Raw genomic sequence first — 12,708 nt, 5'->3', positions numbered from 1 at the left:
ATTTGACAGAGAGAGACACAGCGAGAGAAGGAACACAGCAGGGGGAGTGGGAGAGGGAGAAGCAGGCTTCCCGCTGAGCAGGGAGCCCGATGCGAGGCTCGATCCCAGGACCCTGGGATCATGACCTGAGCTGAAGGCAGACACTTAATGACTGAGCCGCCCAGGCGCCCCTGTCCTGTGTCTTATAGGATGTTTACCAGCATCCCGGACCTCTGTCCACTAGATGCCAGTAGCATCCCCCTCTTAACCAGCTGTGACAAAAATGTTTCTACGTGCTATCAGATGTCCCCTGGGTGGGAGGGAACTGCCCCTGGTTGAGAACCACAGTTTAAGGGGTAAGTATTCATTTCTGCCAAGATGAAACACTCCTTTTGCTCAGATCTGACAAACTAGAAGTTTAGTGACGCAGACCTGACGTGTAATTCCTGCCCTACTAGTTAACTTGCATACCCCAAAAATGTGAGATGCCGCCAAAGGAGTATTGTTAACCTGATGATTTGCCTCTAACAAAATCTTGCCAACCATTATTCACCGGTTTCTAATGAAGGGTTCATATTAAGCAGTACACTCAGTTTAAATATCACCTACCTGGCAATAGCTGGTGGCCCACAGTATTCATCTCTTTCCTAATTTGCTGGTTAAAATGAGATCTTCTGACCTCACTGATATGAGGAATTCTTAATCTCAGGAAACAAACTGAGTGTTGCTGGAGTGGTGGGGGGGTGGGAGGGATGGGGTGGCTGGGTGATAGACATTGGTGAGGGTATGCGCTATAGTGAGCACTGTGAATTGTGCAAGACTGATGAATCACAGATCTGTACTTCTGAAACAAATAATGCAACATATGTTACGAAAAAAGAAAAAGAAGAAGATAGCAGGAAGGGAAGAATGAAGGGGAGTAAGTCAGAGGGGAAGACGAACCATGAGAGACGAGGGACTCTGAAAAACAAACTGAGGGTTCTAGAGGGGAGGAGGGTAGGGGGATGGGTTAGCCTGGTGATGGGTATTAAAGAGGGCACATTCTGCGTGGAGCACTGGGTGTTATGCACAAACAATGAACCATGGAACAGTACATCAAAAACTAATGATGTAATATATGGTGATTAACATAACAATAAAAAAATAAAAAAAAGAGATCTTCTGTCCTAACATCAAGCATTCCCTTTCATTGTACTGCCTAGAATTATGCAAGTGAGACCACATCACCCCATTTTCAAATTCCCCCCAATGAATGGGTTTAATGTGTTTCTTTTTTTTTTTTCAACATGTTTCTTGCAAAGAAACAGACTGGCAGATCAGAGAACCCCCTAAATTTACTAAAAATAATTGAATTTTACACTTAAAATAAGTGAATTTTTGGTATGTACATCACACCTCAAAAAAAAAAAAATCCGTTTTAAAAAACTGTTTCCGTAGGAAAACAATGCCTCTATGGTCTCTCATCTACTTTTTTTTTCCCCCTGCTGCTGATCAGATTAGCTATTCTAAGCATCACTTCAATGCTCAGACCTCAGAGAAGACATTTACTGATGTAGAGGTAACTGCCGGGCCGGCAGAACTGCCATTAGGATGGGGCACTAAACAGTTTTTCTATTCCTTAAAATATCCATAGTGGTCTGTGTCAGGTTACTAGGGCATGGATTAGAGTTGTAGGGGCTGGGCGTCTGGGTGGCTCAGTTGGTTGAGCGACTGCCTTCGGCTCAGGTCATGATCCTAGAGTCCCGGGATCGAGTCCCACATCGGGCTCCCTGCTCAGCAGGGAGTCTGCTTCTCCCTCTGACCCTCTTCCCTCTCGTGCTCTCTATCTCTCATTCTCTCTCTCTCAAATAAATAAATAAAATCTTTAAAAAAAAAAATAGAGTTGTAGGGGCTGACTGCACCTCTTAGAGTTTCCGTCAAATATTGTGTTCCCATCGTCTGGACAGTACAATTTGCCTTTATGTACCTACACAGGACAGGGGAAAATGAAGCCCGTCCTCCTTGAGTTATTTATTCTGCCACGATTTTTGACAAATTTACCACACGTCAACCTTTGCGCTTAGCACTGGGAATACAAAGATAATCGGGACCGTCCTTGCCTTTGGAGAGTTTTTAAATTTTATTTAAGAAATCAAACTGGAACATATGTAGAAGAGGTTCTAGATTTTGATATGCTAAAATTTACATTGTAAAGCAAATGCAAAAAAAATCGGAATTTATTATCTGTTATTTAAAAATCCCGAAATCCGAACTTCTTTAGAGAAAACTGAGATGCTGTATTGTGTATTTGTCAGAGAGAGTCCAAAAGGAGAATGGGGGGTCAGACATAACGTCCAAAGAGGGGAGAAGTCTCCTGTAGACTTCGACCTTCCCTGGTGACTCACTTCTGCCCTCTGTGTATTTCTCTTTCTCTCCATGTCATTTCCATCCTTGCTTGGTAGAAGCAGAGCCCATGACTTTGGACAATAGGGCCCAGTCTCCCCATTACAAGCAGCAGAGAGAAGTAACACCACAATCTATGTAATTTATGGAACTCAAGTCAATAATAACTAAGTGAGGGCAAAACAGGTTTCTACAAGTTCAGTTCATTTTATAAAATTCTTATTGAGGATCACTCCACTATGCCTCCACTATGTACTCTCCAGGGTTCTGTTCTGAGCAACAGGAGAGGAAAAGAACAGTTTCTGACTTCCAGGACCTTCTAGATAATTGTCCAGCTTTTCTATTCACCTGCCCTGGGTGGACATGGCTTTAAAAATAACTGCTATTCTACAGCTCTCCAGGGGAGGGAGGGAATGTCATTGTGGAGCCTGGTTCTTACTCGAGTATATCTAGAGCGCCTGGTAAAAGAAAGGGGCCAGGAAATAGTGAATAAATGAGTGAACGAATATGCTGTCTACTTGAAGATAAAAATAGGTCACCTCAAATCCTAGCATTTTTATACTTTTTCATATTCCAGTATTTTATTTGTTTTTTCATTTTATCCCCAAACCAAGCCAGAGTAAGGTGAGGGAGGTTATGATCCCAATCTTATTTTAGATAGATCTTCAGAGACCCAAGACCACATGTTTAGCCAGTTACAGAGGGGGTGACAAACCTATGTGGACTTTATAGTCTGAGGGTTGCGTTGCTAATAACAACAGAAGAATGGATGAGGAGCCTGAGGTGCACAGAAGGCTCCAGAGCTCTGGAGAGTCTTGGTAGGCCAAAGAGAAAGTCCTACCACTTCTTCCTTTGCGGAGGGAAAGCAATTAAGAAAATTCAGCATACTAGTGGCAGCTGGAAAGTTGGCAGGTCCCTCAAGAGAAGGACTGTAAGCAATGTCATAGGCCAAGAAGATGGATGGGGCCCATTTATGCACCAAGGCTGACACACAAATGGAATCCTGCCCAGTTTGACAGCCCTTTCTTCAAGGATGTCATTGACAGATGAGTATCTAAATGTTTTTGTTTAAAAAAGACAACAAGAAAAAAAAAGAAAGAAAGAAAAAAGAGAATAAAGCACAAACAAAACAAAACAAGAAACTCTTTCTGTCCCAAACAGACACACATAGCCAATGAACATGAGAATACCAGACCAGCCTTGAGAGGAGCACAAGCTTTTCAAAGTCACCCTTGATAATTATTTGCAAAGTTGTACACCTTTCCTTCCAAAGACATTTCAATTTAACACAAGGATTTCATTGAAACCCCAAATTACTGCCAGTTGGCTGTATTCCATCTGCTATTGGGGGCACACTGGTGGCGGCAAGCCTGCTCACATATTCACCTTCACTTGCCAAAACAAGGCTTCTTCCCCAATTAAAATGACCTTTTTTATTTTCAAGTAGTAAACAATGTCTACTTAACTTGAGAAAAATACACAGAAGAAAGTTACCGAAACTAATCACACAGTGACATGATGGTTGAGTCAGAGTCAGCTCAATCTGTGGGGAGGGCGGGAGAGGCCACTCTGCTCTTGGAGACAGAAGGGTCCTCTTGAGGTCATTGCCTTCATGGTGCCGCATCCCTGGCAACCTTCAAGAGCAGACCAATCAAATCTGTTTTACTTACGTCCACCAAACACACTCTTCAAAACAAGGTTAATCACCACCAGTTTTAGGTAAGTACTAAATACAGTTCCTCAGATAACCTTGCTTCTTTGTTTTGCTCTGTAATTATCTTCTGAAGATGGGGACCGGTTGATACACACTGAGTAGCAGTAAACAGCAGGATGTGTCTTCCACCCACTCAGGGTTGGCCAGACCATGTCTCATGGCCTGCCTGTGGTCTCTGGCCAGCCGTGTCACTCCACAGTAGACCAGTTTAGACCAGCAAACCATTTGGAAAACTCACATTCTCCTCAACACTGGATGCACAGTACCCAGGCTGAGTCTACATTTCACCCATGCTCAGACATTTACAACATAATAGGCATTTGGAAACATTTGACCTTGGTTTGCAGGCTTGGACAGGGGTGGCTGGGATGGGCACAGTGATCTTACAGGGGACACAGAACATCCTTCATGACAACTGAATGAGAAACCTAAGGAAAAGGTTTTCAGAAAATTCCAAACAGATGGACAGTCGCTTTGGTCAGACCATGTCTTTGACAGCTGCTGTTGGAGTGGCCCCACTCCAAGGAGATAACATGCCTCCAAAACTAGCTGGCAGGGTCACCCTAGGGAAAGCAAGGCTGACCTCCTTTGAGCAAAAGTAAACCCTACTGAGTTAAATGATCCTGTCTCCTACTTTCTTCAAGGAACAAGAGATGCTAGGTGACAAAATTTGAAGACAGCTGCCGTGAATCTTCAGAGTCCTTATCTCCTGTCTGATTAGTTACAGGTCTGTCTAGTTCAAGAGGATCTATAGGTCAGGTACATAAGACCGTCTTCCTTGCCATATCCAACAAGCCAGGAATAACCAGGGCAATTGTCCCCAAATCTTTCCATACCTGCTAATACAATTATGATGCATAGGCTAAGTCAAAAATAAAGTGGGGAAAGGAGCCCAGTGTTTCCCAGCCAGAGAACAGCCACTCCAAACACGTCTGCTCCATTTGAACTCCTTCCCACAAATATTCACAGTGTGTGAAGACACAGTAGTTGATGTTCAATGTCCACCTACAGTACAACTTACTGAGGGAGGCTGCCCAGAAACAGAACAACTCCCTTTGGTAAATCTAGCCAGTATCAGGATGGTGCTTGGAGGGTCTTGTCCACCCATCAACCAATGGCTCCAACAATATCAGAAATAGACGATGTGCCAGAAAGACTTATAGACTCCATTTTTGTCAGCAGCTGTCCTCCAAGGAACACTTGTGGCAGTTTCAGACCCTTTAGGCCAAAATACCAGCAATGAAAGCCCCCAGCCACCACAGACACCTATTGCCACTCTTGAGAGTGAAAAAGATAGCAAAAGCCAAAGACAGGATTTCTTTGACAATTCAAGACTCTCCATTGTGAAATGTTTTGGCTTTCTCCTAGTCCCAAACCTGGCACCTGCAGATACATCTAACTCTAATTCCTCAGCAGGATGAGAGGGGTAAAAATCTCAGGCTCTCCAGAGAAGGTACATTTCAGCTTGCTTGTGCCTAAAATAAACCCACACTTCCCTAGAATGCCCCCTGTTATCCCAGTGATGCAGTGGTGGGAGATCTAGAGCTTACTTTAAATGAGCATGCTTCTTATGTTCAAGAAATTCTCCTCTGCATGTACCAACAGTTTCTTACTGGCTCAGAGTTTAAGAAGAAGAGTACTGGGAAAGATTTCTGTCGTTACATTCAACACAGCCAGCTGTCAGAATCTTGAACTGGTGAGGATGACACCAAGCTAAGGAAGAAGTAATTTTTAATTTTTGTTTCCTTCCAAAACTTACTCTGTGAAGAACAAACACGCTGCATAGAAGTAGTTGATTGGCCAGATGAAATGGATGCCATGCTTATGTATATTAATTGATTAAAATCCATCCTTTACCTGCCACCACAGGAGATTTCCGTTCATCCAGGAGCTGGATGGAGGTACTCGCTGTCACCACGTTGCTTTTGTTGACTATTCCTGAAAGAAGAGAAACCATCACAACAAAAATAGAAATAGAAAGAGTTACATGCACAGGTTAAGAGAATAATCATATTGGCCTACAGTCACCAACTCAGCAGATGGTGCTGGTGCTTGGTTCCCAGAACCCAGAGTAGGCCAATTCTGCGAGGCCATGGGTTCTTTGTAGATAGTCCTTTCAGTTGAAGGAATTAGTGCACTGAGTTCTGACCACCACACTGGGTTGGGGGGGTGTCCAGCCTCTTCACATCAAAATTATTGAGCACCATTGGAGGGAACCCATCTTTTTATGATTTGTGGTTACTGATTACAGTGTTTGCTCGTGTCAGTGATCATATTTACATTGCCTCTCTGAATACAGCCATGAAGAACTACGTGAGACAAGGTTTTGAAATTATTTTACATTTTGGGAATTTCAGCTCTGATTTGTTGGTTATGACTTTACCGACTTATAAAATTCTAGTTTCAAGCCCAGTTTTTCTTAGCAAAACCATTCCAATCAGGGATAGACTTGGAATGCAATCCTCACTCCAAACTCTTATTAATGTGGTAACAATATGGCATTACCACTAAGAGATTTTCAATTACTAACAATGATTCCAATACCCATGAATTAAAAGACACTGAGCAGAAATTTCAAACCCCCTTGGTTAATAATTGTTAGTACGGTGCTTGCCTTATAAACGGTTTCAAGGAATGGAATCCAATCAAATTGGGAAACAGGGAGAAGGCAGACCTGAATCTGAATACACTTATGATCGAAGTAATTGAGAATTTTCTCCTGGCTCAAGTCTAAGCAGTAATAAAAACCAGTTTCTTTTCCAATGGGTACAGGTAATCAGTACACAGTAGAAAAAATGAGAGAGAGCCCCACCACAACACTTGAACTTGGTGATGTTTAACATCTTCTCCAAATCCAAACGTAGAATAAAATCTCCTAAGATGTTAATTCATCCTTAACTTTACCATGAACAAGATAAATTCCTTTTCATTATAGGATTTCACTGAATGTTCAATGAAAACCCCACTTGCCAAAAACCAATTCTACACCAGTCTCAATTAACCAGACTTTGTTTTTCTCAGACATAAGTCTCTGTAGGGAAAATGGTGAAGAGTAACAAAGCAAACCTACACAAGGGCTGATCGCTCACAACTCTTATTTCTCCTTTCCCTGTCCAGCTTGGAGCGAAATCCATCCTGTCAGAAAAGGATAACTTGATGTTTCCAGTCCAAATTCAGCAAGCTAAGTTCTAATTTTTTTCTTAGAAGATCAAGAAAGTATCGTGACATTGCATGATAAAAGAAGACATAGATAGGTTTGCAGCAGAATGAGAAAGTTCACTGTCTCTCAGTTGATATTTTGGGCTATAAAATGTCATACAAACAAACATAAAGAGAGAGCTTTAGTCACCTGGACATTCGTACATGAGAACACATATGTGTGTGGGCGTGGGTACAAAGAATCTCAGTCTTGAAAAGAAATTAAGTGATAATCTCCTCTAAAATTCCATCTGCTCAGGGAATTTCTACAATAACATTTGGCCTTTCCTTGAATAGCTTCATTAATGACCCTCTTCCTAATAAGTCCATTCACCTAACTTTTAGACAACTCTTGTCAACATGTCTTCTACAAATTTTGAAAGTGCTCTTTCTGAAGATGTCTTCATTCATGGAAATGAGTAATGCTAAGAATCAGGGAGGGGGCTTTGACACTAAGCACCAGAGAACCTCTATTAGGGTTGATTTAGGAATGCTTGCAAAAGACTAAGTTGAGAGGCTCTAAGATAAAACATGAGTATAGTTTGAACTGTCCAAAGTGACCCAAGCTTATAAAACTAGGTCTTATTCACCTCTGAAGTTCCTACAATGCATAGTCAGAGTCTTACATAAAATGGGCACCAAAAAGTATCAGCTATGTGAAACAAGAAAAAGCCAAGGGCAATTAAAAACTATTTTCAGTTTGTTTTGTTTCTAAACCTAGTTGAAATAAGATGGTGTTCAGTTCTTTTTTGGAGGGAGGTAACCTTAATTTTTTTTATAACATAAAATCTTAGGACTAGAAAAATCACCGGCTACGTGTTTTTCCTTGGTCACTGTAACCCTCTGTCAGGAGAGCACAAGGCTACACAATATCTTAGCCTTCACTCCCTACATGTGGATTTGAGTCAATTTAGTTTCTGATAGGGGAATTGTGGGCCTCCAAAACAGTGTGACTCACTGAAGGTTCTGGCAAAGGATGTTATGCCTGCCTGAATTTTCTCTAAGTGGGGCCATGACAACATTAAAAAAAAAATCTACTGAGAAGTTTGTATTCAAATTCCACACAGTAAAAAATACCAGTTCTGCTTCCCGAAATGCTCTTTGCACACTTTAGTTAAGCAAAACGTTCATTTTACTTGGGGCCATTATACTTATGGAAAAGGTGGATGGTTCACTGCTAGGCCAATATTCAGCCCTGGCTCTCAAGACAGAACCTGTCTCGCTCCAGCATTCAGACAGCTCCCCTACACACTGCATGCAATGCCTGGGTCAGCAGGACCAGACAGATGGACTCCCACCTCCAACAAGGACACCCACCTGTGCTGAATGGGATGGAGTAGACAAAACTCCCAGGAATCTGCTCAGCAGCTCTTCGGTACCAGAGAGGGAAATGGTCTGCATTAAAAATATTCTCCTTGTCTCCAGCTTTCAGGAAGTCCCTTGAAATGGAAAGGAATAAGAACATGTCAAAAAGCCACAGATAATCCAATTTAAAAATGAACAATGTGCCTGAATAGACAGTTTTCCAAAAAATGCATACAAATGGCCAGCAGAACTCCTAAGGGTTCTCGTCATGAGGAGGATTTTTCTCCTGTTCTTTTTATTGTATCTATTTGAGATGAGAGATGCTAAGTCAACCCATTGTAATCATTTCACCATATACGTAACCCAAACCATCATGCTGTACATCTGAAATTTTACAGTGGTGTATGCCAATTATTTCTCAATAAAACTGGAAGAGACGGAGGGGAAGGGGGAGGAGGAGAAAGGGTGGGGAAGAGGGAGGAGGTGGGGGAGGGGGAGGATCCTGGCACCACTCAGCAAGGAAAAGCCAGATGCCAGTGTGTCCCAACTGCCTTGTTGGGTAAAAATGGTATTGGTTTCCAGAATCCCAACCTGCCTTTCCCAGTACAGAGAGAACCTGTATAATACCATGCACCCCAGATTACTCAAATACCTTGGAGAACTCCAGCAGTGAGACTCCCAGTGGGGGAAATGATCTTTTCTAGTATATCTAGTGAACTGATTATCTTACCATCTGAAGCAAGCAAACAAACAAAGCCTCCAGAAATCATATCTGAAGACAAAGGAAGTCAGAAAGCTCTGTCTTGCCTTACAATTCACACATGATCACATATCCTTGGGAAGACCAACTTCTTAAGTAGATTTTTACTCTTCTTAGAAAAAGTGTAACAGAGGTAGCAGTTGGCCATGTAGAGACCTTTGCTCCCTTCCTTCCTCCCCGACCTATTCTCCAGACAACAGGACGGCTCCGGCCTCCTCTGTAAATCCCTCACCCTGCCCAGCCTCCCACCCACTGCCCACAGTGCTTTTCTCTACCCTGAAGACTACATGCACTCTCCTCCCCATCTCTTCCTTTCAAAATCACATCCCACCTACCACACAAATGCACAGAGACCTGAGCAAGCCCCTGCCCCATGCTGGTGCCCACAGCCTTGGTCTGTCACACAGCCTTCTTCCTTGGCCTCATCTGCACTATGTCATGTCCCCATCCCAAGCCTCCTGAGGTCTATGAGGAAAGAAGCTTTTGTTCCCATTCTGGTTGCCACCACAGAGCCTTACACATCCTGAAGTTCCAATGAGTGTTTGCTGGTTCACTTAACTCCAAAGAGTCATGTTTACTCTCTAGTACCCAAGTGGCCTCATCTTGGCTGATACAGTAGGACTCACGGGAGGAAGTGACTGCCTGGCTAGTTGACAGTCTGCAGAGAGCTTGCAGGAAGGGAGAGCAATCAGGGAACATTGTGTATGCAGGGAAAAGGCCACTCATTGAACTGGAAATGGCATCATTTTCTGTCTAGCAGTTTGCAGTGTGGAATTGGATCACACAGATGATGGAGAGAAATATTCAAATATTCTACATTGTTATAGCATGGTTGAATTTATATGCTAAGTTACAATTAGTTGGTTCTTTGAAACTACTTGAATTGGCTTCTAATTCAGGAAAGAAATTTGTAGTTTTAGGGTTTGGCCAACCAGTGATCCCTTGATCTCTTCCTAAGATGCAAAGCTCACTCCTAGAAGAAACCCATTCCATAGGAGACCACCCTTAAAGTTCTTAGCATGGAAATATGTCTCCTTTTAACTTATACTACTATGTCCTAATTCCTCTCTAAGGGCAGAGACCTTATTTTTCTTGACATTTCCAGGGCCTGGCACTCATCAGGCACTCATCGTATGCTTAATGATCATATGATAAATCAAATCTCATATTCTGATAAGAGCTCCTCAAGTATTCAAAGCAGTCTGCTATATCTTTTCTAAATAGGATTTCTTAATTCTTTCAAATTTCCTCATCCATAGGGCCACGTTCCCATGTAAAGATTCTCTGCTGTCATTCAAAAGGCCAACTGTGGAGTCATGAGCGGGGCTGAGACGGTGCACAGACTTCTGCGTTATTCAGAGTGCAGGGCGAAGGAAGTCCCAGGCTTGATGTTATAGACAAACTCCTCCTGGCACTAATCTATTCAGTGGTAATATTTCCTGATCCTAAAATCCATAGGACTCACAAATACTGAAATGTGACCTTTTGTATTTTTTTTTCTTTAGACATGAGATTCTTCGTAAACCTGACTTGGAGAGGTGTGTGGAGACTGCTACCTAGCCCTAGGTGGAAGGGACAGCTGCCTTCCACACCGCACGATGGCACAACCATGCATTTTCACTTGAGATGGTCCTGTTCAGTGGTGGGATGCATATAACCACAGGGAGGAAGGCACCCTTCTCATTCAGCAGTTAACGGTGCCTCTTCCAGGCCCGGAAGGTGGGATAATTAGCTTAGACTGATGGGGACATTTGAGGACGGCAGGTGATCGGCTTGGAATGCTGCATAACTGAGTGCCCAGTGCTTGCTGCCCAGACCAGACGGTGCTGGCACCCAGGACGGCAAGCAGGAGCCTACAGTGCTTGATCTCCATTGGCTGTGGTGTTACTAGCAGAGGGTCTGGTTGCCAGGAAACCTTGTGGGTTCCCGACAACTACCAAGTGGTGATTCAGAAGCAAGCAGAAAGAGAGAGCTGATTCTACAGAACTTCTGAAAATGTTGTTCAGGAAGACAGATCTTTCTGGGGAAGATGAAAGCCTACTTCTGGATACCAGGGGCTGTTGTAGTGTTGTGTGAGACAGGTCTAGGTTTTAAGCATAGTTGAATGACCTTGGGTGAGGTACTTGGGTCAGTCAGTGAGTCTCTGAGCCCCATTATAAAGTGAAAATGGCTCCAACAAGTGTATGGGATTCTTAGAGCTCAGGAGCTTCTTCTGTTCTCTATGGTTCACATGGAAGGTATGAGGCAGCCATCTCTTAGACTTAGAACTCTGAGGGGAGCAGAATCACCCCCACAGAGGCTGATATCACCTCTCCTATGTGTCTGCTACACATGCTCCAAGAGGCCAGGCTGAAGGCGCAAGATTCACTGCTGACATTGGCAGGTACAAAGGCCATGAACTAGAATCAATGTGCTTCTAAAATCAGGTGATCGAGATGGGAGATTGAACCACAGTGTAGGAGGCTGATACTAGTACATGGGGTGGGACTTCATATTCTCTAGTCCTTTCCCCGGCACTTTGCACTCTTCCTTGTATGCCTTCTTTGAAAACACAGAAAATCTAAAAGCTTTCTAGCCCTGGCTAAGAGTATATCTGAATAGTTGGGTCTTAACAAAAGTATTTGCCCATTTGGGTGGCACAGTTGGTTAAGTGTCCAACTCTCAATTTTGACTCAGGTTATGATCTCAGGGTTGTGAGACTGAGTCCCTAGTCGGGCTCTGTGCTCAGGAGGGAGTCTGCTTGAGATTCTCTCTCTCCCTCTCCCGGTGCCCGTCTTCTCCCCCTCCCCAACGCTGGCACTCTCTCTCTCAAATAAATAAATAAATCTTTAAAAAATGCCATTTGTTTGAAGGGGTAGAAAGATACAAGACTCTAAGACAGCAGAACTCAATTCTATGTGCCTCTATATGAATATATATGAACGTATAGAGGTACAATATGCCTCCATATGAATCAATGTTATGAGTTTCTTGAAGACAGAAGAATTATTTCATCCATCTGGATACCCAATGACTACCCATTCTGGGTCACAGTAGTGTAATAGGGAGCAGAGCTAACCTGTACTTACAGATATTTTTAGCTTCTCAACGTGGTTTTGCATCCATAGTTTTTCTGATCCTCACAAGAACACCCCTGCCATTTCTCAGAGGCAAACCAGTGGGCTGAGCCAGGTGCTCTGAGCAGCAGTCCTGAGTGTGACCTACAGGACACACTAGCAAGGTGCACTGTTTGTTTTGTTGTTGTGGTTATTCTTCTGGGTTTATCTGTTTTAATCTCAAGACAAACAACAGCCTTTCTCTTGAGCATGAGAGAGTCAGTTTCTGTGTCTCCTTCTGTCTCTCTAGGTCCCAAAAGGAGAAGGTGACGTGT

General features: G+C 43.1%; 1 protein-coding gene across 1 annotated transcript in view; it reads right to left on the bottom strand.

Moving 5' to 3' along the window:
* CACNA2D3 (calcium voltage-gated channel auxiliary subunit alpha2delta 3) overlaps positions 1 to 12,708 on the bottom strand; it is an 876,446-nt gene that overhangs the window by 168,343 nt on the left and 695,395 nt on the right. Inside the window, exons 26-27 of the mRNA XM_025885299.2 lie at positions 8,591 to 8,712; positions 5,933 to 6,013 (exon numbers count right to left, since the gene is read on the bottom strand). Of these exons, the coding sequence (XP_025741084.1) occupies positions 5,933 to 6,013; positions 8,591 to 8,712 (203 nt within the window). The remainder of the gene's footprint in view (positions 1 to 5,932; positions 6,014 to 8,590; positions 8,713 to 12,708) is intronic.

This window comes from Callorhinus ursinus, unplaced genomic scaffold (assembly GCF_003265705.2).
Source record: "Callorhinus ursinus isolate GAN/ISIS: 27379988/994484 unplaced genomic scaffold, GSC_fseal_2.0 scaffold15, whole genome shotgun sequence".
Classification (NCBI taxonomy): domain Eukaryota; kingdom Metazoa; phylum Chordata; class Mammalia; order Carnivora; family Otariidae; genus Callorhinus; species Callorhinus ursinus.
Note: the sequence above shows the minus strand (reverse complement) of the source record. Positions and strands in the feature narration are given on the sequence as shown.